Source organism: Oncorhynchus mykiss, chromosome 13 (assembly GCF_013265735.2).
Source record: "Oncorhynchus mykiss isolate Arlee chromosome 13, USDA_OmykA_1.1, whole genome shotgun sequence".
Classification (NCBI taxonomy): Eukaryota; Metazoa; Chordata; class Actinopteri; order Salmoniformes; family Salmonidae; genus Oncorhynchus; species Oncorhynchus mykiss.
In genome coordinates, this window is record NC_048577.1 from 33616240 (window position 1) to 33637784 (window position 21545).

Sequence of the window (21545 nt, forward strand, 5' to 3'; positions counted from 1 at the left end):
TTGACAGTGATGGAATAAACATCTGCAGAAGAAACGCATTATGAAACCATCCCAAGTTACCCGGTGTTGAAATATAAATCTCGCATGAAGCAACGGGAGATGTAAAAAAAATATGATAAGGCGATTGATTTCATTTTGTACTGTACATAGTATACATATAATTGTATAGTGTATCAGCAACAACTGAAGGCCCAAAATTCAAATTCTGCAGATTTGTAGTGAGTCCCACAAAGGTGCCTTTGAAGGCAGTGGCCGCCTCAGAGAAACAGTACTTGGCATAACTCAGGTCTATATCTCCATGAATGGTTGGCTCCTGGCTCCTACACTTGTTGTTCTCTCTTGAAGAGACAGTTACATAAAGCTGGGCTGTGCTCTCCTCTCTGATTGGTTCCAAGGGCGCCGCCTGACGGGTTAAGATTGATTACTTCCTGCAGCAGGCTCTCTCCATACCGGCCCCTTGTTCTCTGATAGTATGCATATGTTTATAGCTGTTCGAGGGAGATCAGGCAGTAGAGCTGAAATGCTGAGACTGACTCTGGATCAGCACAACAAGTCACAGAGTTGACCTTAACTCAGTCATAAATGCTTATGCTGGCCTAAAGGCTGCTTATTTAGCAGATATGACTGACCTTTGACCTTAGCTGTGAAGTACAGCATCGAACTACTGCCACAGTTGTTCATTCATGTGTTTGTTATTTAATCAAGACAACAAAGAAAAATAACTTCATTATTTGACATCATTTATTTTACATAATCACTTTATTCCTAAAAATAAGACATTTGAAATGTACATTTTGTTCAATGCAAGTATAATACAAACCAAACTGGTGTTTTGGCTTGATTAGAAGATACTCAGTGGACTGGGTCAGCTACAATTAGGGATGCGCACACACCTGGACCAATAGTGTTCATGCTATTGCAAAGCAGGACAAACTGTCACTACAGTGGTACCATTAACACACCTCTATAGTGCAGTCGTCCATCTTAGGAAATACATCTCCACATTTTCTTCTACCTCAAGCTATTCACACAGGCAAGGAATTCCATCCATCACAATTACAAAATACACATTCGGCTGTCTGCACTTGCTCACGTTTTGGACATTTTGTTCAGGCTAATGGAAAGAAAACAATGTTGCGTATACATTTTTCTCACTGACCAATCCAAACAAAAGTAGGTCCATTTACAATAAAGGATTTTTATACCAGGAAAACAATGACCAATTGGCTAATATTTGTGAACAATCTGTTCTGTCTGCATTCATAGGCACTTATCAAGGACATTAGAATGTTTGATGTTTGAAATGTGGGCCACTTGGCAATAGGCACTCATGAAATTTAACACACGTTTCACATACTATGTGATACAGTCGAATAGTTATGTTGCTACAACATCAACCTTCATAACAGGTTATAACCGGACATGGCTGATCTGACTAACAAAGGGAGGTGCCAACAAGGCTAACCAGTCGCTGGCTGTCACCGTGCTTTACAACACTGATAACTGATAAGTAAACACCCCCTTTTTGTGTGTTCTCCATACTCTGATAAGGATTTGAAATGATGCGACCTCCACTGAAACGACCCACAAATGAAGTGGCTATTCTTCAGTGAATACCGTCATGACCACGTACCTTCTCAACTCTGAAATGGTCGATCCCATGTTCTACCGGAATGACAAGATCTCCCACTTCCGTCTTGGTTTTTCTCCTTCTCCGCCACCCCTCCTTCCCTTTCATGCTCCCCTCCACTGTCAACCCCAAATCCAGGTTTTGTAAGTGGGGCAGGAGGCTCCCGCTAAGGGCCTTGGTGTGGGATGGAGCATACAGATCAGACTACTCGTATTTGGGGAGCAGTTTAATTTGAGATCGACAATCACTTGCACTTTGGAAGATGGCCTTTCTAAGGCAACTGGTTCGGTCCCCTCTCCCTGAACCCCCCCTTCCTAGGAACACAACATTAGTGGGGACAGGAAGTGAGTGGGTTTACCCACTTCCTGAAACAGGAAACCACTAGGGGTTTTAAAGCTGTGCAATCAGAAGCTTCTTCTCTTCTAGATCTCCTCCAGGATTGGTCGCAACGTCTTTCCCCCCACCACCACGTCAACATTAGGTCCCATTGAGATTTGGCCCCTTTTCTCTCTCCTTAGGGCTTAAGGTAATTGAAAGGTCAAAGTTCACTTGGCGACTCTATATATGGCCAGGTCCAGCGGTTCTTTACTGGGAACACACCAGTCATCTGCCTCCAAGTTGACTTTGTAGTGTTTCAGAGCTGTCTTGTTGAACACAGGAAGCCTCTCCACTGAATCTGTGGACAATGCCTGAGGGAGAGAGCGGGGGATAGAAGATAGAGTTAGCGATTAGCATGTCTAGGAATGTGACAACGTGACAGGTTATTAGTATCTGAGCTGTATACGGAGGTAGTAGGTCATTGCCTCTTACCTTCATGTGAATGACAGCGTCGGTACCATGACCCTCCATTGAGTATAACTGCAGGTCTCCCTGGAAGTAACGCGCATAGAGGCGTGAAATGGGAAGCCCATAGCCAAAACCAGCCTGGAGGGACACACAACAGGGGAAATGTTACGGCTAATGAAAATACATTGACATGGTTGGAACTATTAGCACGGTTAAAAAAAAATAGGATCTTCGGTCTCAAGGTACAGAAATACTGCAACAAAAAACAAGGTCATCTAGTCGTAAGTATGGCTTCTGTGCGTTTTTAGGTTCTGTGAGGTTATATAAGTAGATGTGTATGTATCACGCACCAGTGGGGCCCGCTGATTGTCACCGAAGTCGGGTCTGGGAGCTGTGGAGTACATGTAGCTGAAGAGCGTCTCAATCTTTCTTAAAGGGACACCACCACCCCTATCCATCACCTAAAAAGAGAGGGAAAGAGAGCGAGATTACACACAGATTACGCTCACACCCATTTATTGACAATCTGGGTCCATTTAAGTAGAGATCACTGATTAACACTCTATATATTGGGGCAAGAATACATTAACAAAAATGCCAGAGAGAACATCGGGCCAGAGAGAAGAAAATGCTATGGTCATTAGGAATAATCAAGGCATCTAGTGCAGAGGTGAGCAGATGGACCTGGTGGAGGTGGATCATGAGAGGATTTAGCTCAAATTCATTGAGACAGCCATAGTTTCACATTCACCACTGCTAAGATTCTAATTGGGGCAAAGGTTAACGACATCAGCCAAAAGCAGCTGTAGTTCATCCCTTACTAAATGTGGCTAAACATACTTTGTCCAATCCTGTTAATGAGAGCATGGCTTAAGTGGCTCTTGATGGGAATGTTGCCTTGGATAACTCAATCAAGGCTGTACTAGGGGGTGAACTAGGCGGAGGGCACAATAGAGGAGAGCTAAGCTGTGGCACAACATTACTGCCAGCATCCTCTTTCTCTTACAAACCGTTGGGTTGTTTCAAATAAGGATTTGTAGTGGTTACGCAATGAGGGAGTTCAATTGAATAACAGGATTGGGTTTACGGTTAGAGGTCACACAGGCGTATGTGTTGGTTCTATTTTGGGTTTGTTGTTTTGCGGTTTCATGGAGTTTAACTGGATTAGTTCACTTTTTTTTAACCGAGTTTCCAACAGTTCTACACTTTGTCCCCAGTTCTCTCATCATCTTGGGGTGGCAGGGTAGCCTAGTGGTTAGAGCGTTGGACTAGTAACCGGAAGGTTGCAAGTTCAAACCCCCGAGCTGACAAGGTACAAATCTGTCGTTATGCCCCTGAACAAGGCATAACTGTTCCTAGGCCGTCATTGAAAAAATAAATTTGTTCTTAACTGACTTGCCGAGTTAAATAAAGGTAAAAATTTAAAAAATCTTGATTTTAATTCCCGCAAGGCTAGATGAGCGCTGTGATTGGAAGTCTGCCCTGCCGCTCACCTTGATTGACAGATCCTCTCCGCCAAGGGCCACCATGACTCTGATGGGTGGGAGGTTGTTGCTGACTTCATTGGTCTCAATTGTAGCTCTCATGGCATTCTGGGGGACATCAAAAGAGACCGTTCAGGTACTTGTCAACACATGCCATCATAATTTGATATTACTGCCCTAAAGTCATGCAGGCAATGTTCTCCCCATCATCCACTTTGAGTTTTAAGATATCATTACACGGACTCACCTTGAAGAGCTCAAACAGCATGTGGTAGAGATGGGAGGGGATATAAGAGATCTGGATTGGATCTCTGACATTGTTGGCTGAAAAAGGAAATGATAACAGACTATGAAATCCCCATAGGTGCATCGGTTTATTTCCCTATTAATAGCTACTAATGTACCGCATGTCACACTATTTAGCTTTTAAGATAATGTGTGAGTTTTTTTCTTCCAAATTTAGAGGCCTGCTCTGCTTACAGTTCATCTCCTTTAGCTCCAGCTCAGGGGCCCCGAGGTAGTACTGCTCACAGAGCATCTTGGCGCTCTCAAACGCATCTGGAGAGAAAGAGAGGAGGAGGAAAGAAATGTGATTAGCTGTTTCCAGCTGTCACTCCGCAAACAAAAATGAACATGATAGCCAAATGTAGACAGAGCCACTCTTTGTGAGTTATCGGCTTCAAATAAACAGAATAAGCACTTCAAAAACGGGGTCTTTCTATCACCCTAACACCTAATTTTCACCTTAGACCAATTTAATGAGCAGGCCCCAAAGGTTCTCTAACCTCGAATCACTTCAGTGACATCACACAGGGAGTCAATGCACCCGATGGTGTTGGGGTGGGCTGGGTTGGTGTTCCCGTTGAATACAAGTGCTGCAGAGAAAACAGGGACAAGGGGAGGAGGAGAGGAAAAGGGGGGGGGGAAAGAGTTAGACTGTTACATGTGGTGGACCAAGTCCAAAATGTTTCGGTGAATGATTGAAAAAGGCAAAGACTGGGCAGGAGAGTACCGGCAAGGCCCAGTTCTGTTTGAATGACCTTGGACAAATAGGGCTGAGGTGGGTGGAGTGGAAAAAAAAGTGGTCCAAACTCTAAGAGCAGTTTGAACCTGTTTTTCATTGGTTGCATAAGAGCTGACAACACAAAACGCTGTACCGATAGCACAGCATGGACACTACTTATCCTACTACAGTTGGAAAATTCTAGAGGCAAAAACGAGTAAAATGAGTTCTTTATTCTCTTAACAACCCTATTTCCTGTCTTATAGTCAAGCCTCCGGGCTGAGACTGTCAAAAAATTCTACCTCAGCATGTGCAAGCACCTCTGCCAGTCTTTCCATTACAACCCTTGTATAACTGGTTGCCAGCACAATTAGAACACTACTTGGATGTGTGTCAAGACTAACAGTGTAAGCATTAATCTCAGCTTCAAACGGCTTGTTCAATGCCAGAGCCAAATTGTTGCATTGCCTTCTGCATGAGTTGCAGGTTCAGTTAAGGGGAACTGGATTGGTCAAGGCCAAACTGATATAGGCGAATCCCTGTCAACCATCAGCAACAGCTATTTTCTAAGAATTGCTCCCCTGGAATTGGTGAGAGGTTGGCAAGTCCCCAAAAACACATCCCCTAAACTATGTTAGAAAATAAACAGATAGCTTTAACTGACAAGCTTATTTTGAACTAATCCATGTGGAATGCCTGTGACCTCAGAGGCGGGACTTACTGTGCTGGTTGATGAGCATGCGGATGGAGATACGGCTCATGTAGAATCGGTCCAGGAAGTACTGGATGTTCAGGCTAGTGACCGGGTCCTGGCCGAAGGCGTCTTTGTACTCGATGACGCCCTGCGCCATAGTGGGCACCACATCATTGTGCCTGTTCCTAATGGTCTCCAGGGACTCAACAAACCTGGAGAGAGGGAGAGAAAGGGGGCTGTCAATCTGAGTCTTTAACAATCTCCCCCCCCCAAAAAATAAAAAAATAAAAATAATAACCAGCTAGTTTTTCAGAGTTAGTATTAGATGATTAATATATGCTATTTAGAAGACGGTTTTATCCAAAGTGACTTACAGTCAAGTCATACATTTCATGTACGGATGGCCCCAGTGGGAATCAAACCCTTCATCCATCTTGGCATTGCAAATGCCATGCTCTACTGCTCTACCGACTGAGCCACGCAGGACCACAATATGGAGGTGCAAACTTACGATTCCAAGACACTGTGGTCGTCTGGGCTCTTGTCGAGGAAGTCCAAGATCTCCATAAGGCTTTGGATGTACCTAGGAGAGAGAGAAGGAAGAGTTAATTAGGTGACCTTAGTATTTGGATGTACCTAGGAGAGAGAGAAGGAAGAGTTGATTAGGTGACCTTGGTATTGCCACGTTACAATCAAACAGCCATCGTCAACATTTGTTTAAATACTGAGATGAAAAAAAACATTGACTCGCAATAGTAATGCAAAAGGCTATTGGGTCTCAGGCTCTGTCAAAAGAGACTGTTAGTAGATAGGGAAGGTACTTTTGCACTGGTCATTTTCCAGTTGGCTTTTGGACCAGCTAGGTGCCATTCCTGCATCCCTGTCCCTGCATCGCTCTGATACCAGGACACCCCTCATCCATCTCGCATTGCTAGGCACATTGTGTGTGTGTGTGTGTCTCAATATGTCCATATGATTTCTATTTTCTTAAATCAGGAACCTAGGATAACCTTAAGATGCATGTTTACATTTGACTTGATGTGTAACTGCTACAAGCATCCATGAATAAGAGAAAATAACAATGTAGTGCTTTGCTTCATCTATACTCCATCTCTATTGACTCCTATGAAGGCCTGTTGTCAACCACACATTTTGAAAGTGTTATTCTCACTTTGGGTGTGGCTCACTCCTGTTTGTGTGTCCGGGGAAACATTTTTAGCCACCCCTATCTGACCTCCACACAACAAGAGATGGGAACTCTGCAGTCCCAGCCCCTCTCCTCCACCAATCAGAGGGCAGTATGCCAAGAACATACCACCCCCCAGCTCCAACCACTTCCTTTACCTGCCTACAAGGGAAAACAAGATTACATATCAGGGCAGTGCACTGTGTCTTCTTTATATAATGGGAACCTACTATCTATCATGTGCCAGTTATCATATTAATGATGGCAGTTCAAATTGACACAACACATTATATTACCCGTTTGCTACACAGCTGTTAGATTATTAGATGAATCAATCCCATTGACTAGATGTGCAATTTGAGCAATGTGTAAATGTGCATTGTAAATGTGCATTGTAATGGTGATGTAACTATGGCCACTAAATCAAATTGTTCACCTCAGGAATAAGGGAAGTGTGTTTTTCTTCGTTTGAAAGTCTTTCTCCGGGTTCAATGTGATGTACCCTGCTCACAGCAAAGTTCATTTTACGTCTTCCCGACTCCACCAGAGGCAGATCGTTACAATCACAGCAGTACACAGCTACTTTTGGAACGTGTGCTCCCGCAGCCACTTGCAAGAAAAACATCTTCCCGTTTATAGCCGGGGCGCGCAAACTGGAGACACATTTCATCATTCAAACCATTAGCATAAACATCCTACAGAGCTACGTACACGCCCGATGTGCTCGATGTGTTATCGGTGGACACTTCTGGTCATAAAACTCAGTCATACCAAGAAAATACACCAAATAATACCATGCGGATTCAAATAATGTTATACCGTAGAAGTGCAATAACATGATCAAATTGAGTTCTGGCATTCCAATGCACATTCTAAAACATCAGATTTCTGCCGTTTATTTTTTTTCTGTAAAGGTATTTTGTGACTTCCTTCATCAAAACCCAAAGTGCAATATACTTCCATTGGCTATTACACAAGTGCAATGGTACAGTTTGCACTTGAAGTTCCCCTTTCGCACTCTGGAGTGCGCGGAGCGGTCAGAGACGTAGGCCACTATACTCAACTGTTCCTACCAAGACAACACTGAGTCAAAAACAACGAGGGTAGGGAGGGAACTGGGACAAAGTTCACAACGCGAGTGAGTGGCGCATAGCTTGGACACTAGAGCTATGCATTGGCCAAATGACCATGACAACAACGTTGCTTAATCAAACCCCGGGTATGTGCGCTATGCTGCAAACAATAAACACGTTTGTGCTGACACTGTGGCACAACACATCCCGATTATAGTATATAGAGGGCGACAATATATGCTACTGTCCCGTTAAAAGTTTACGTTTTCGGATAGGTTCCTGATTGCTCTAGCAGTCTCTTACCAGCGTTGCACCAGCTGCACCGATGGTGTGGTCAACAACCGGTCCGGCAAGAGGTTGAGCTCTTTCATGATGTTGGACAACCGGACGGGGAGTTCTTGTCTGAGGAAAGCGAAGGATGTCTTCTCGCAGGCATTTGTAGAACCTGGAGATGGTCGGTGTCAAAGTTAGATAAGCTAGAGCAAAAGTGCTTGAGGATATATCACAGCAATTGTGTAATAATAATAATAGCTATTATTTACCCTCATCATCATTATCACCTGTACATGCCAAACTATGGCCTATGCAGACAGGCTTCTGCCTATTCCTTCAGTATCTCATATCGTTACTGAAAACCATGGTAACGTTGTAGTCTACATTTACACAGTATGATTGGCTAGCTGGAACAACCACGTTTCCTTACATAAACATGTTCAGTACATGTGACTGCTGCTTGTGGTCAAACTTGATCCAGCCTACATCCGTAGGTAGTATTGTTTGCACAAGGGACAAGTCAGTGTAAACATATTGAAAAAGGAGATCTAATTACCATAGTCAGTGTTGTAGTTTAGATTGAGATTATACCCCTATGTCTTGTATGGTTTAATTACCATTTTCTTTACATTTCCTACCATGTGTTACTCTGCAAGCCTACAAAACATACAATGATATCCCTCTATCAGTGTGCACGACGTTGAAATTAATATTGAAACATTGTGCGCTCGAATTATTTGCTGAGCAACATCATGGCATTGGAATTCAAAATGATGCCGTTGAGTTTGTATTCTACTCACCGAAATCCAAGAATTGCTTCATAGACAAAGGTGATGGTGAGAATTTAGAGAAATGGTCAATATGCTTTGGCACGTTGGCCAAAGCAGCGTTCTTCATCAGGAATCTGACAAACTTCATTATGCAAGGCAATTAAAAATCGTCAAGAAAAATCGAAATGTCCGTTCAGAACACAAGATGTATAGCTCCTGTCAGTTTAGGCCTGTCTCGAGTGTTTACGTTCAATGTTGATTTTCTGAAGATTGCGATAGTTGGAGTTGTCTTGAAGTAGACTTCTCCAGCCAATAGCGTTGCTTTATGCGCAGGGCTGGCCAATGAGAGTGGGCGGTCAGTGCGCAGTGCTAGGAATCCCCCCACACCCCCACACAAGACATAGTCAACAACCCAACAGGGGCATGATGATGGTGTTGACAGATTGTGTGTGCCATCTCTAATTTACATAACCTAAATTAACCTACTTGTAGTCTACCTCTGTCGCCTGTCTGGAAATAATCTCTGTTATGCTGTTGACAACCTCAACAAGGTGATGTTCAGGGATGGTAGCCTACTGCTGTCCAGAAAACAAGGGCTCTGTGTTACTGTTACTGTGAATGCAGGGTATAGGTAATTTTATTATAATTGATAGTTCATTTCAATATTTTCACATTCCTGTGTTCATTTGACTTGGAACCACCCCCCCCCCCCCAAAAAAAACCATGGTAACTTGTTTGATTTGGATCCCCATTAACAGGCAATTAGTCTTCATGGGGTCCGACACACAAAAATACTTTACATGTTTACAGAAATGGTATCAATACTTGGTCAAGGAGCACTGAGCTTCACACACCAGAGAGGGGTAAACAAAACAAAAACAAGCATACAATGTCTGGTGAACTAGGCCATGCAGAAAAATTCAAAAGGAATTTCAGTCTTTTGCAACACCAAAAAATGATGAAGTAACTGGAAAGTTATTGTTTTTCTTCCTGCTTGTTACCATCTAGAAAATATGTTCCCTCAGACAATACCAGGCAAATACCATCTAAGACAGGACAGTAAAATCAAGTGGTGCCGTTGTATGCTATAGTAGTAAACACGCCACCATAATCCTTTTATGGTGTTCATTCACAACGAGGTGAGAGTTGGAGTGGGCGTGCCACTGTGTTTCCATAACAAGGTTAAGAACACAATATTAGACATGACAGAGCATGTGCTTCCATCAACAAGGTGAGGTACAGTACATAACATAGATAGAGAGAATAGATAGGGAGAGAGAGGGAGAGAGAGAACAGGCTTGGGTCGATGGTCAATGACAACAGCAGCAGTGAGGGACGGGAATCAAATGGCTAGAGTGGGCTGCTTATACCAGAGGCAGAGGGTTCGTAGTGAGGACGACTGGCTACTATTCTGAACTTTGCGTGGCGAGCAAAGACAAACAGACCCCACAGACCCCCATGACAGCAACACAATTAGACCCAATCAAATTATGAGAAAACAAAAAATTATTACTTGACACATTGGTAAGAATTTATCGAAATACAGAGCAAACTAGAATGCCATTTGGCCCTAAACAGAGAGTACACAGTGGTAGAATACCTGAGCACTGTGACTGACCCAAATTTAAGGAAATCTTTGACTATGTACAGACTCAGTTAGCATAGCCTTGCTATTGAGGAAGGGCGCCGAAGGCAGACCTGGCTCTCAAGAGAAGACAGGCTATTTGCACACTGCCCACAAAATAAGGTGGAAACTGAGCTGCACTTCCTAACCTGCTGCCAAATGTACGACCATATTAGAAACACATATTTCCCTCAAATTACACAGACACACAAAGAATTAGAAAAAAATCAAAGTTGGATAAACTTCCATAACTATTGGGTGAAATGCCACACTGTGCAACCACAGCAAGAATATTTGTGACCTGTTGCCACAAGAAAAGGGCAACCAGTGAAGAACAAACATCGTTTAAATACAACATACAGTTGAAGTCGGAAGTTTACATACACTTAGGTTGGTGTCATTAAAACACATTTTTCAACCACTCCATTCTTGTTAACAAACTATAGTTTTGGCAAGTCGGTTAGGACATCTAATTTGTGAATGACAAGTCATTTTTCGAACAATTGTTTACAGACAGATTATTTCACTGTATCACAATTCCAGTGGGTCAGAAGTGTACATACACTAAGTTGACTGTGCCTTTAAACAGCTTGGAAAATTCCAGAAAATTATGTCATGCCTTTAGAAGCTTCTGATAGGCTAATTGATATAATTTGTGTCAATTGGAGGTTTACCTGTGGATGGATTTCAATGCCTACCTTCAAACTCAGTGCCTCTTTGCTTGACATCATGGAAAAATCCAAAGAAATTAGCCAAGACCTCAGAAAAAAAATTGTAGACCTCTACAAGTCTGGTTCATCATTGGGAGCAATTTCCAAACGCTTGAAATTACCACGTTCATCTGTACAAACAATAGTACGCAAGTATAAACACCATGGGACCACGCAGCTGTCATACCACTCAGGAAAGAAATGGGTTCTGTCTCCAAGAGATGAATGTACGTTGATGCGAAAAGTGCAAATCAATCCCAGAACAGCAAAAAACCTTGTGAAGATGCTGGAGGAAACAGGTACAAAAGTATCTATATCCACAGTAAAACAAGTCTTATATTGACATAACCTAAAAGGCCGCTCAGCAAGGAAGAAGCCAATGCTGCAAATCCGTCATAAAAAAGCCAGACTACAGTTTGCAACTGCACATGGGGACAAAGATCGTACTTTTTGGAGAAATGTCCTCTGGTCTGATGAAACAAAAACAGAACTGTTTGGCCATAATGACCATCATTATGTTTGGAGGAAGAAGGGGGAGGCTTGCAAGCTGAAGAATACCATCCCAACCGTGAAGCACGGGGGTGGCAGCATCATTTTGTGGGGGTGCTTTGCTGCAGGAGGGACTGATGCACTTTACAAAATAGATGGCATCATGAGGGAATGAAAATTATATGCAAATATTGAAGCAACATCTCAAGACATCAGTCAGGAAGTTAAAGCTTGGTTGCAAATGGGTCTTCCAAATGGACAATGACCCCAAGCATAATTCCAAAGTTGTGGCAAAATGGCTTAAGGATAACAAAGTCAAGGTATCTGAGTGGCCATCACAAAGCCCTGACCTCAATCCTATAGAAAATGTGTGGGCAGAACCTAAAAAGCGTGCTTGAGCAAGGAGGCCTACAAACCTGACTCAGTTACACCAGCTCTGTCAGGAGGAATTGGCCAAAATTCACCCAACTTATTGTGGGAAGCTTGTGAAAGGCTACCCGAAACATTTGACCCAATTTAAACAGTTTAAAGGCAAAGCTACCAAATACTAATTGAGTGTATGTATACTTCTGGCCCACTGGGAATGTCATGAAAGAATAAATAATTTCACATTTTGAAAATAAAGTGGTGATCCTAATTGACCAAAGACAGGGAATTTTTACTAGGATTAAATGTTTGGAATTATGAAAAACTGAGTTTAAATGTATTTGGCTAAGGTGTATGTAAACTTCTGACAACTGTATATTTGTGTTTATTTATTTTCCCTTATGTACTTTAACTATTCACACATCATTACTACACTATATATATATATATATATACACATAATGACACCAACACTTGTAACTGTTGCAAGTGTAATGTTTACTGTACATGTCTTATTGTTTATTTCACCTTTGTTTATTATCTATTTCACTTGCTTTGGCAATGTAAATCAAATCAAACATTATTTGGCACATACGTAGTGTAGACCTTACCGTGAAATGCTTACTTACAGGCCCTTAACCAACATAGAGGTTCAAGAAGAGTTAAGAAAATATTTACCAAATAAACTAAAGTAAAAAATAATAAAAAGTAACCCTAAAATAACAATGACGAGGCTATATACAGTGTCTATCGGTACCGAGTCAATGTGTGGGGGTACAGGTTAGTCGAGGTAATTTGTACATGTAGGTAGGGGTGAAATGACTATGCAAAGATAATAAACAGCAAGAATCAGCAGTGTACAAAATAAATGGTGGGTTGTCAATGTAAATAGTCCAGTGGCCATTTGATTAATTGTTCAGCAGTCTTGTGGCTTGGGAGTAGAAGCTGTTAAGGAGACTTTTGGTCCTAGATTTGGCGCCCCGGCACTGCTTTCCGTGCGGTAGCAGAGAAAACAGTCTATGACTTGGGTGACTGGAGTCTGACAAATATTTGGGCCTTTCTCTGACACCGCCGATTATATAGGTTCTGGATGGCAGGAGGCTTGGCCTCAGTGATGTACTGGGCCGTACACACTACCCTCTGTAGCTCCTTACGGTCAGATGCCAAGCAGTTGCCATACCAGGCGGTGATGCAGCTGGAGAAGGTTGAGGATCTGGGGACCCATGACAAATCTTTTCAGTCTCCTGAGGGGGAAAAGGTGTTGTCATGCCCTCTTCACGACTGTCTTGGTGTGTTTGGACTATGATAGTTCATTGGTGATGTGGACACCAAGGACCTTGAAACTCTGGACCCGCTCCACTACAGCCCCGTCGATGTTAATGGGGGCCTGTTCGGCCCGCCTTTTCCTGTAGTCCACGATCAACTCCTTTGTCACATTAAGGGAGAGGTCGTTGTCCTGGCACCACACTGCCAGGTCTCTGACCTCCTCCCTATAGGCTGTCTCATCATTCTCGGTGATCAGGCCTACCACTGTTGTGTCGTCAGCAAACTTCATGATGGTGTTGGAGTCGTGTCTGCCACGCAGTTGTGGTTGAACAGGGAGTACAGGAGGGGATTGACTACACACCCCTGAGGGGCCCCAGTGTTGTGGATCAGCGTGGCAGACGTGTTGTTGCCTACCCTTACCACTTGGGGGCGGCCCGTCAGGAAGTCCAGGATCCAGTTGCAGAGGGAGGTATTTAGTCCCAGGGTCCTCAGCTTAGTGATGACCTTTGAGGGCACTATGGTGTTGAACGCTGAGCTGTAGTCAATGAACAGCATTCTCACATAGGTGTTCCTTTTGTCCAGGTGGGAAAGGGCAGTGTGGAGTGCGATTGAGACATCTGTGACTCTGTCTGGGCGGTATGCAAATTGTTTCCCATGCCAATAAAGCCTTTAAATTAAATGTGTGAGTGAGTGAGAGAGAGTGAGCGTGTCTAGGGATTCTACCCTCTTAAAAGACAGGGTATGGGCATGATCATCCAAGGAGATGTTGATGATTCATCCTAATTCAGCATGTAGACAAGAGGGCAGAGTAAATCCAGTTGACAAGCACCTGTCTTTTGATGTAGCTACATACCCGTGTTTACTCATTGGCTAGCTTGTGAAGGGACGTGATCAGACAGAGAGACAAGGAGAGGAAGAGTCTGAGTTGAAGGGCCATGTGTGATTTAGAATTATTAGTTGTTGTGGTGGTGTACTATAAACACAGGGCAGTGATCCAGTTAATCGGACCAGTAGACATGAGGGACCGCGCTCAAAGTACAGGATTATATAACGATCCGTTGGATTCCATCTTGGTATTGGTGGGGTCAGTGAACCTTGTGCAGGGAATAGTATACTGCTCTGCTGCTTTGACAGTGTTCACTGTATAGCCTACTAGTGTGCAAACCGTGTAGCCTGGCCTACACTAGTGTCCTAACCGTCTAAAGTACACCAGTGGTGTCATATATACACTAAAGGAGGCCAAATTCAAGGAAACATACAGTGCAATATACACAATGTTTCTCAATTAAGTTACATTATTGTGGGCCCAAACAAGAGAGAGAGATAGGAATATGTTGATTACATAATACAGTATATCAGTACAGAGAGTGCTAGCTGCCTAATGCCCTCAGACTGAAGTGCTGTGTAAGCACATAGCACAATGGCCCACTGCCAGTCAATGGATACTCACTTTTCCAGGCCAACAAGCAATGCACCAACCTGTTGCTTTTACCCGTGGCCTGCAGGGGGGGAAATGACAAAAACATTAGATCTGAGTGAACAGTCGATTGGATAAACAAGGCCGAATGTATTAACTGGCTTTTCGCTAGCATCAGGCCGATTAGATCGCTATGCGTTACACCACAGGCCACACGGCATTCAGGTGAAGCAACGGTTACGTGCATTGACTCCAGACATTCTATGCTAGATACACTATCGAAATAAAATGTTTGTAGATGGTCATTTCAACCGTTTTCAAAAGACATCACATAGTAATAGAGAATACATATATAAATATATTAGCTGTTTTAAGTAGAAATAGCTAGTACTACGGACGTCTGATGACCCGTTAGATTAGATCACTTTTATTAGTCATGAATGTAAAAAAAAAAAAAAAAAAAAAAAAAAAAAAAAAAAAACCCACATGGCAATCATCTTCCTGGTCCTTCACCCTCCTCTTGCCGTAGAAACAGTGTTGTACTGGACCAGGGTTAACAGGAAATAATGTCAAATGAGATGAGACGGGTCTTGCCCCATTTGTCCAAACGTCTGTTCCTTGGAAAGATCCTTCTCACAGTGCATCACTCAGCACTCTAAGACCACACATTTCAACACGTTTAATCGTCAAATTAGGTGACAAACAGAAACAGGTATTAATAACCGGTATTAATATATTAATACGACATGAATAACCATGTATTAATAGATTTTAAATTGGCGAACACTTATTAATCACATCTTGCTTGGGAAAGATTGGCCGAGTAACCTGATCTCTCTTCTTAGAAAGCCCCTCTCCCTCGACCTCTCACCCAGTAAAAACAACCCCCTCTCCCCCCTACTCAGCCTAGTATAGGTTTGTTGACATGGAAATGACTAGCTGTGGTCAAGTCGGGAGTGCCATGGTAATGGACCATGGGATGCCAAGCGTTCAGCACCCAGTGAAACCCAAGAAGTGACAGGGCACAATTACCTATGTTCACATGTAAGGAATCAGGGATGTTATTTTCTTGTTGTGTATGTAGGCTTGTGGTGAGCTGTAACAAGAATTTCCTCTTGACAGACAATAAACACCAATCAATCCATGTATGTTTACCCTGTACCTAGTAAACATCTGGTTTTTGAAATGGTGAAGTCATTAAATATTTATTTACCGCTATTGATTTATTTCTGGAGAAAATGCAAAACATGTTTAGAATTGCAGACTCAAAGTCAACACTGAAACTGTGAAACTGAGGTGTAGAGTCCATAAGGACTGTATTCAATGTGTTATTTATGTATTAGGATTGTATGGTACTTTTCTTTAGCACGTGATTCTTTGGGAGTACCCACTTCACACCTGGGAAGGTCACTGACGTTAGTACGCCTGTCTAGACAATCTGAAATCACATGTACACTATATATACGAAAGTATGTGGACACCCCTTCAAATGAGTGGATTAGGGCTATTCCAGCCACACACGTTGTTGACAGGTGTATAACGTCGAGCACACAGCCAGGCAATCTCCATAGACAAACATTGGCAGTAGAATGGCCCGTACTGAAGAGCTCAGGGACTTTCAACGTAGCACTGTCATAGTATGCCACCGTTCCAACAAGTCAGTTTGTCAAATTTCTGCCTTGCTAGAGCTGCCCCGGTCAAATGTAAGTGCTTTTATTGTGAAGTGGAAACGAACAATGGCTCAGCCGAGAGGTGGTAGGCCACACAAGCTCACAGAAGGGGACCGCTGAGTGCTGAAGCGCGTAACGCATACAAATCTTCTGTCCTCAGTTGCAACATTCACTACCAATTTCAAAACTGCCTCTGGAAGCAACTTCAGCACAATAACCGTTTGTCGGGAGCTTTATGAAATGGGTTTCCATGGCTGCACGCACACCGCAGATCACCACGCGCTATGCAGAGCGTCAGCTGGACAACATTGGACTCCGGAGCAGTGGAAACGTGGTCTCTGGAGTGATGAATCACGTTTTACCATCCCACGTTTTGCCATCACAACCATCCGTGATTGGGAGTGCCATAGGGCGGCGCACAATTGGCCCAGGGTCACCCAGGGTAGGCCATCATTGTAAATAAGAAATTGTTCTTAACTGACTTGCCTCGTTAAATCAAGGTTAAAATATTTATATATATTTTTTAATTCCCCTGTGCACAAAGCGTGGTCCATACAGAAATGCTATGTCGAGATCGGTGTGGATGAACTTGACTGGCCTGCACAGAGCCCTGACCTCAACACCATCGAACACCTTTGGAATGAATTGGAACGCCGACTGCAAGCACTCACAAACTTCTACAGATGCACAATCGAGAGCATCCTGGCGGGCTGTATCACCGCCTGGTACGGCAACTGCTCCGCCCTCAACCGTAAGGCTCTCCAGAGGGTAGTGAGGTCTGCACAACGCATCACCGGGGGCAAACTACCTGCCCTCCAGGACACCTACACCACCCGATGTCACAGGAAGGCCATAAAGATCATCAAGGACATCAACCACCCGAGCCACTGCCTGTTCACCCCGCTATCATCCAGAAGGCGAGGTCAGTACAGGTGCATCAAAGCTGGGACCGAGAGACTGAAAAACAGCTTCTATCTCAAGGCCATCAGACTGTTAAACAGCCACCACTAACATTGAGTGGCTGCTGCCAACACACTGACACTGACTCAACTCCAGCCACTTTAATAATGGGAATTGATGGGAAATGATGTAAATATATCACTAGCCACTTTAAACAATGCTACCTTATATGTTACTTACCCTACATTATTCATCTCATATGCATACGTATATACTGTACTCTATATCATCGACGGTATCCTTATGTAATACATGTATCACTAGCCACTTTAACTATGCCACTTTGTTTACATACTCATCTCATATGTATATACTGTACTCGATACCATCTACTGTATCTTGCCTATGCTGCTCTGTACCATCACTCATTCATATATCCTTATGTACATATTCTTTATCCCCTCACACTGTGTGCAAGACAGTAGTTTTGGAATTGTTAGTTAGATTACTTGTTGGTTATTACTGCATTGTCGGAACTAGAAGCACAAGCATTTCGCTACACTCGCATTAACATCTGCTAACCATGTGTATGTGACAAATAAAATTTGATTTGATTTGATTTGAAGCCAGTTCTAAATCACCTAACATTAGTGCACGACCTCACTAATGACCTTGTGGCCGATTGGAAGCAAGTCCTCGCAGCAATGTTCCAACATCTAGTGGAAGCATTCCCAGAAGAGTGGAGGCTTTTATAGCAGCAAACGGGGGACCAACTCCATATTAATGCCCATGATCTTGGAATGAGATGTTCGAATGAGCAGGTGTCCACATACTTTTGGTCATGATGTGTATATGCTGCCTCCACTGTGACTGTAGGCCGAGCTAACGATTAGAGACTCGACAGCTCAGACTAGTAATATTCCATGTATGTCTAATCCAACTCAACGGTTTAATTGAAGTTGAGCAAACATGAAATGATTGGGAGAAGTGCTTTGAGAAGTGTATTTGATGAGCACAGCGGTATGTCCTGGGTGGAGGAAGTTGACACTTCATTTAGACACTGATAGTCCAAATACCCACATACTGTAAATAGATTGTCTGACTGTGAGGTAGGCTATAGTTTCATATTAGGGGATGAGACCTTGATTACGGTGGAATTAGATAGTGCGAGACAAGCTTGTAAAGCGGAAGGGGAGGTCCGTGTGTGTGGCACAGGCTCAACTGTAGAGGTGGCATTTTTAACAGTTGGCCAAACATAGAGTTGGCATGTATAGAGTAAACACCATGCTCTATCATGTGGGGAGGAACCCAGTGTCTGCTCTATCAATTGTGTTTCTTGTTTTGAACATGACATCTAACTGATTACAGTGACTCCAGACAGAGTCAGTATATTAAGTTAACATAGGTGTTGTTTACATGCTATTTGCATATGTACGTCATTTGCTTTGCACTTCATGGGGTTTTGATCTTCTAGTAGTGGGTAAGTAGCAGGCTCGTGCAAGCTGGAACCTCTCATAGGACCAGGAGCATATCTCCTGTTTCTGTAGCACGAGGCAGCTTGATGTACAATTACACCCCCTGGAGAGGACACTAGCCTATCACAGGGCCTTACCCCAAATCTCCTTAATGCTGAGTGCAAAGCAGAAATGCATCGGGTCCTATTTTAACAATCTTTGGTATGGCTCGGCAGGAGATCGAGCTCCCAAACTTCGAATCAAAGGGCGGACACTCTAATCGTAAGGCCACCAAGTTGATCTTCTAGTAGGCCTACTTGTTAACCCGAGACGAACGTTGAACTCTGCTCTAGTGACCTACTGTATATAAGAACTGATTTCGGATCGGCTTAGACTCACGTACCTGCATTATTGAGGTTCTCCGCTTCGAGTGTCTGTGCTTGTGAGACAATCTCTTTAGTACTAGCCTTACCATCATCATCGATACAATCATCTTAACACTGGACTGTACAGCGTTCAGATGATGTACAAAAAATGCAATGGTACTATTAACATCATTGATGACAGGTCTGTGAATTATACAGAACAAAAATATAAAACGCAACATGAAGCAATTTCTAAGATCGCTGGATTTCACATGACTGGGAATACAGATATGCATCTGTTGGTCACAGATACCTTAAAAAAAAATGGGCCTCACAATGGGCCTCAAGATCTCGCTGCGGTATATTTGTGCATTCAAATTGCTATCAATAAAATGCAATTGTGTCCGTAGTTTATGCCTGCCCATACCATAACCCCACGGCCACCATGGGGCACTCTGTTCACAACTTTAACATCAGCAAACCACTCACCCACATAACGCCATACACATGATCTGTGGTTGTGAGACCGGTTGGTTGTACTGCCAAATTCTCTAAAACGACATTGGAGGCAACCTATGGTAGAAATGAACATTAAATTATGTGGCAACAGCTCTGGTGGACATTCCTGCAGTTAGCATGCCAATTGCACGCTCCCTCAAAACTTGAGACATCTGTGGCATTGTGTTGTGTGACAAAACTGCACATTTTAGAGTGGCCTTTTCTTGTCCCCAGCACAAGGTGCACCTGTGTAATGATCATGCTGTTTAATCTGCTTCTTGATACGTCAAACCTATCAGGTGGATGGATTATCTTGGCAAAGGATAAATGCTCACTAAGAGAGATGTAAAACAAATTTGTGCACACAATTTGAGAGAAATACGATTTTCGTGCATATGGAACATTTCTGGGATCTTTTATTTCAGCTCATGAAACATGGGACCAACACTAACTGTTGCGTTTTTATTTTTGTTCAGTGTATTAAACAAGGTCGCCATCTGCTGGCTATGTTATATTTTGCATGCAGGACATATGCCACTGAGTGGATGAAACTTTGTTGTGCTGGTAGCTGGGAGAGACAGAGGGAGAGAGAGGGAGAGAGAGAGAAAACAGAGACCCAGAAAACCTGAGTCTACGCCTTCTACGGAAAAAGAAGGAACAGCACGTCAGAAATCAGTAGAAAGAATTCTATACTTCAGCTTTTATTTCTTTCATCACATTCCCAATGAGTCAGAAGTTTACATAAACAATTAGTATTTGGTAGCATTGCCTTTAAATTGTTTAACTTGAGTCAATTGTTTCGGGTAGCCTCCCACAAGCTTCCCATATAAAGGTGGGTGAATTTTGGCCCATTCCTCCTAGCTGGTGTAACTGAGTCAGGTTTGTAGGCCTCCTTGCTCGCACACACTTTTTCAGTTCTGCCCACAAATGTTCTATAGGATTGATGTCAGAGCTTTGTGAAGGCCACTCCAATACCTTGACTTTGTTGTCCTTAAGCCATTTTGCCACAACTTTGAAAGTATGCTTAGGGTCATTGTCCATTTGGAAGACTGGTGTCTTGAGATGTTGCTTCAATATATCCACATAATTTTCTTTCCTCATGATGCCATCTATTTTGTGAAGTGCACCAGTCCCTCCTGCAGCAAAGCACCCCCACTCTTGGGATGGTGTTCTTCGGTTTGCAAGCCTCCCCCTTTTTCCTCCAAACATAACGACAGATCATGGCGATATACTGTGCAGTCAACAAAAACCACCATCTGCAATGATCACATTCTGTTAGAAGTTCCAATTGGTTCATGCCCTGAGAGCAGGTACATTGGGGACACTGTAGCATGCAATACATTTTCTACAAAATCCCATATCTATTTTTCCTCACAGTTGACACACAAAGATTATCTAGAACCCCTTTTATTTCAAGACCTGTGCATATCTGGATTAGAGAGAATTTCTTCTCATAAAAATCTCCATCACTCAATGGGGACAGCATAAATAAATAAACTGCCATAATTGAGATAAAATGAATCAATCTATTTATACAACAATCTAATCAAGGTTCGACGTCAGCACTTTGTGTCAGAATATATTTTTTAAAAATGTTTTATTTCTTCTGATGAAGGCAGTTATGCAACCAGAGATCCATGAGGCAAAGAATATGACTACTGAACACAAGCTATCCTATATGATATGGGGATGTGATGCTTAGTTTTTTTCCTATTATCTTGTTATATTCTTGGCCATAAACTCTCACATGTCAGTGATCTTCTGATGTGTTACTCCTTGGTCTTTTCTGAACCTTGCTCCAACCTATTTCATCGTCTTCTATTGGTAAAAACGGTTCGGTTCATCACAGAATGGGAGTGTAAAGAGGGGTTGACGGGGTGGGGGGGG

At 43.0% G+C, this 21545-nt stretch overlaps 1 protein-coding gene across 2 annotated transcripts; it reads right to left on the reverse strand.

The window, feature by feature from the left end:
• Window positions 1-723: 723 nt before the first annotated feature.
• Window positions 724-9220, reverse strand: LOC110486156 (pyruvate dehydrogenase (acetyl-transferring) kinase isozyme 2, mitochondrial). 2 transcript variants are annotated; one of them, XM_021557548.2, is made up of 11 exons: window positions 8930-9215; window positions 8160-8301; window positions 6109-6180; window positions 5625-5809; window positions 4686-4775; window positions 4381-4458; window positions 4148-4224; window positions 3910-4008; window positions 2767-2877; window positions 2441-2554; window positions 724-2319 (listed from the first exon to the last, which is right to left on the reverse strand). In XM_021557548.2, exons 1-11 carry the CDS (start codon window positions 9045-9047, stop codon window positions 2176-2178), a joined length of 1230 nt encoding a protein of 409 aa, XP_021413223.1. In that variant the 5' UTR covers window positions 9048-9215; the 3' UTR covers window positions 724-2175. The 2 variants fall into 2 exon arrangements, 1 of the variants encoding a protein (XP_021413223.1); XR_002468039.2 differs by lacking the exons at window positions 724-2319; window positions 2441-2554 and having other exon boundaries at window positions 2824-2877; window positions 4645-4775; window positions 8930-9220.
• Between the last annotated feature and the right edge of the window lie 12325 nt (window positions 9221-21545).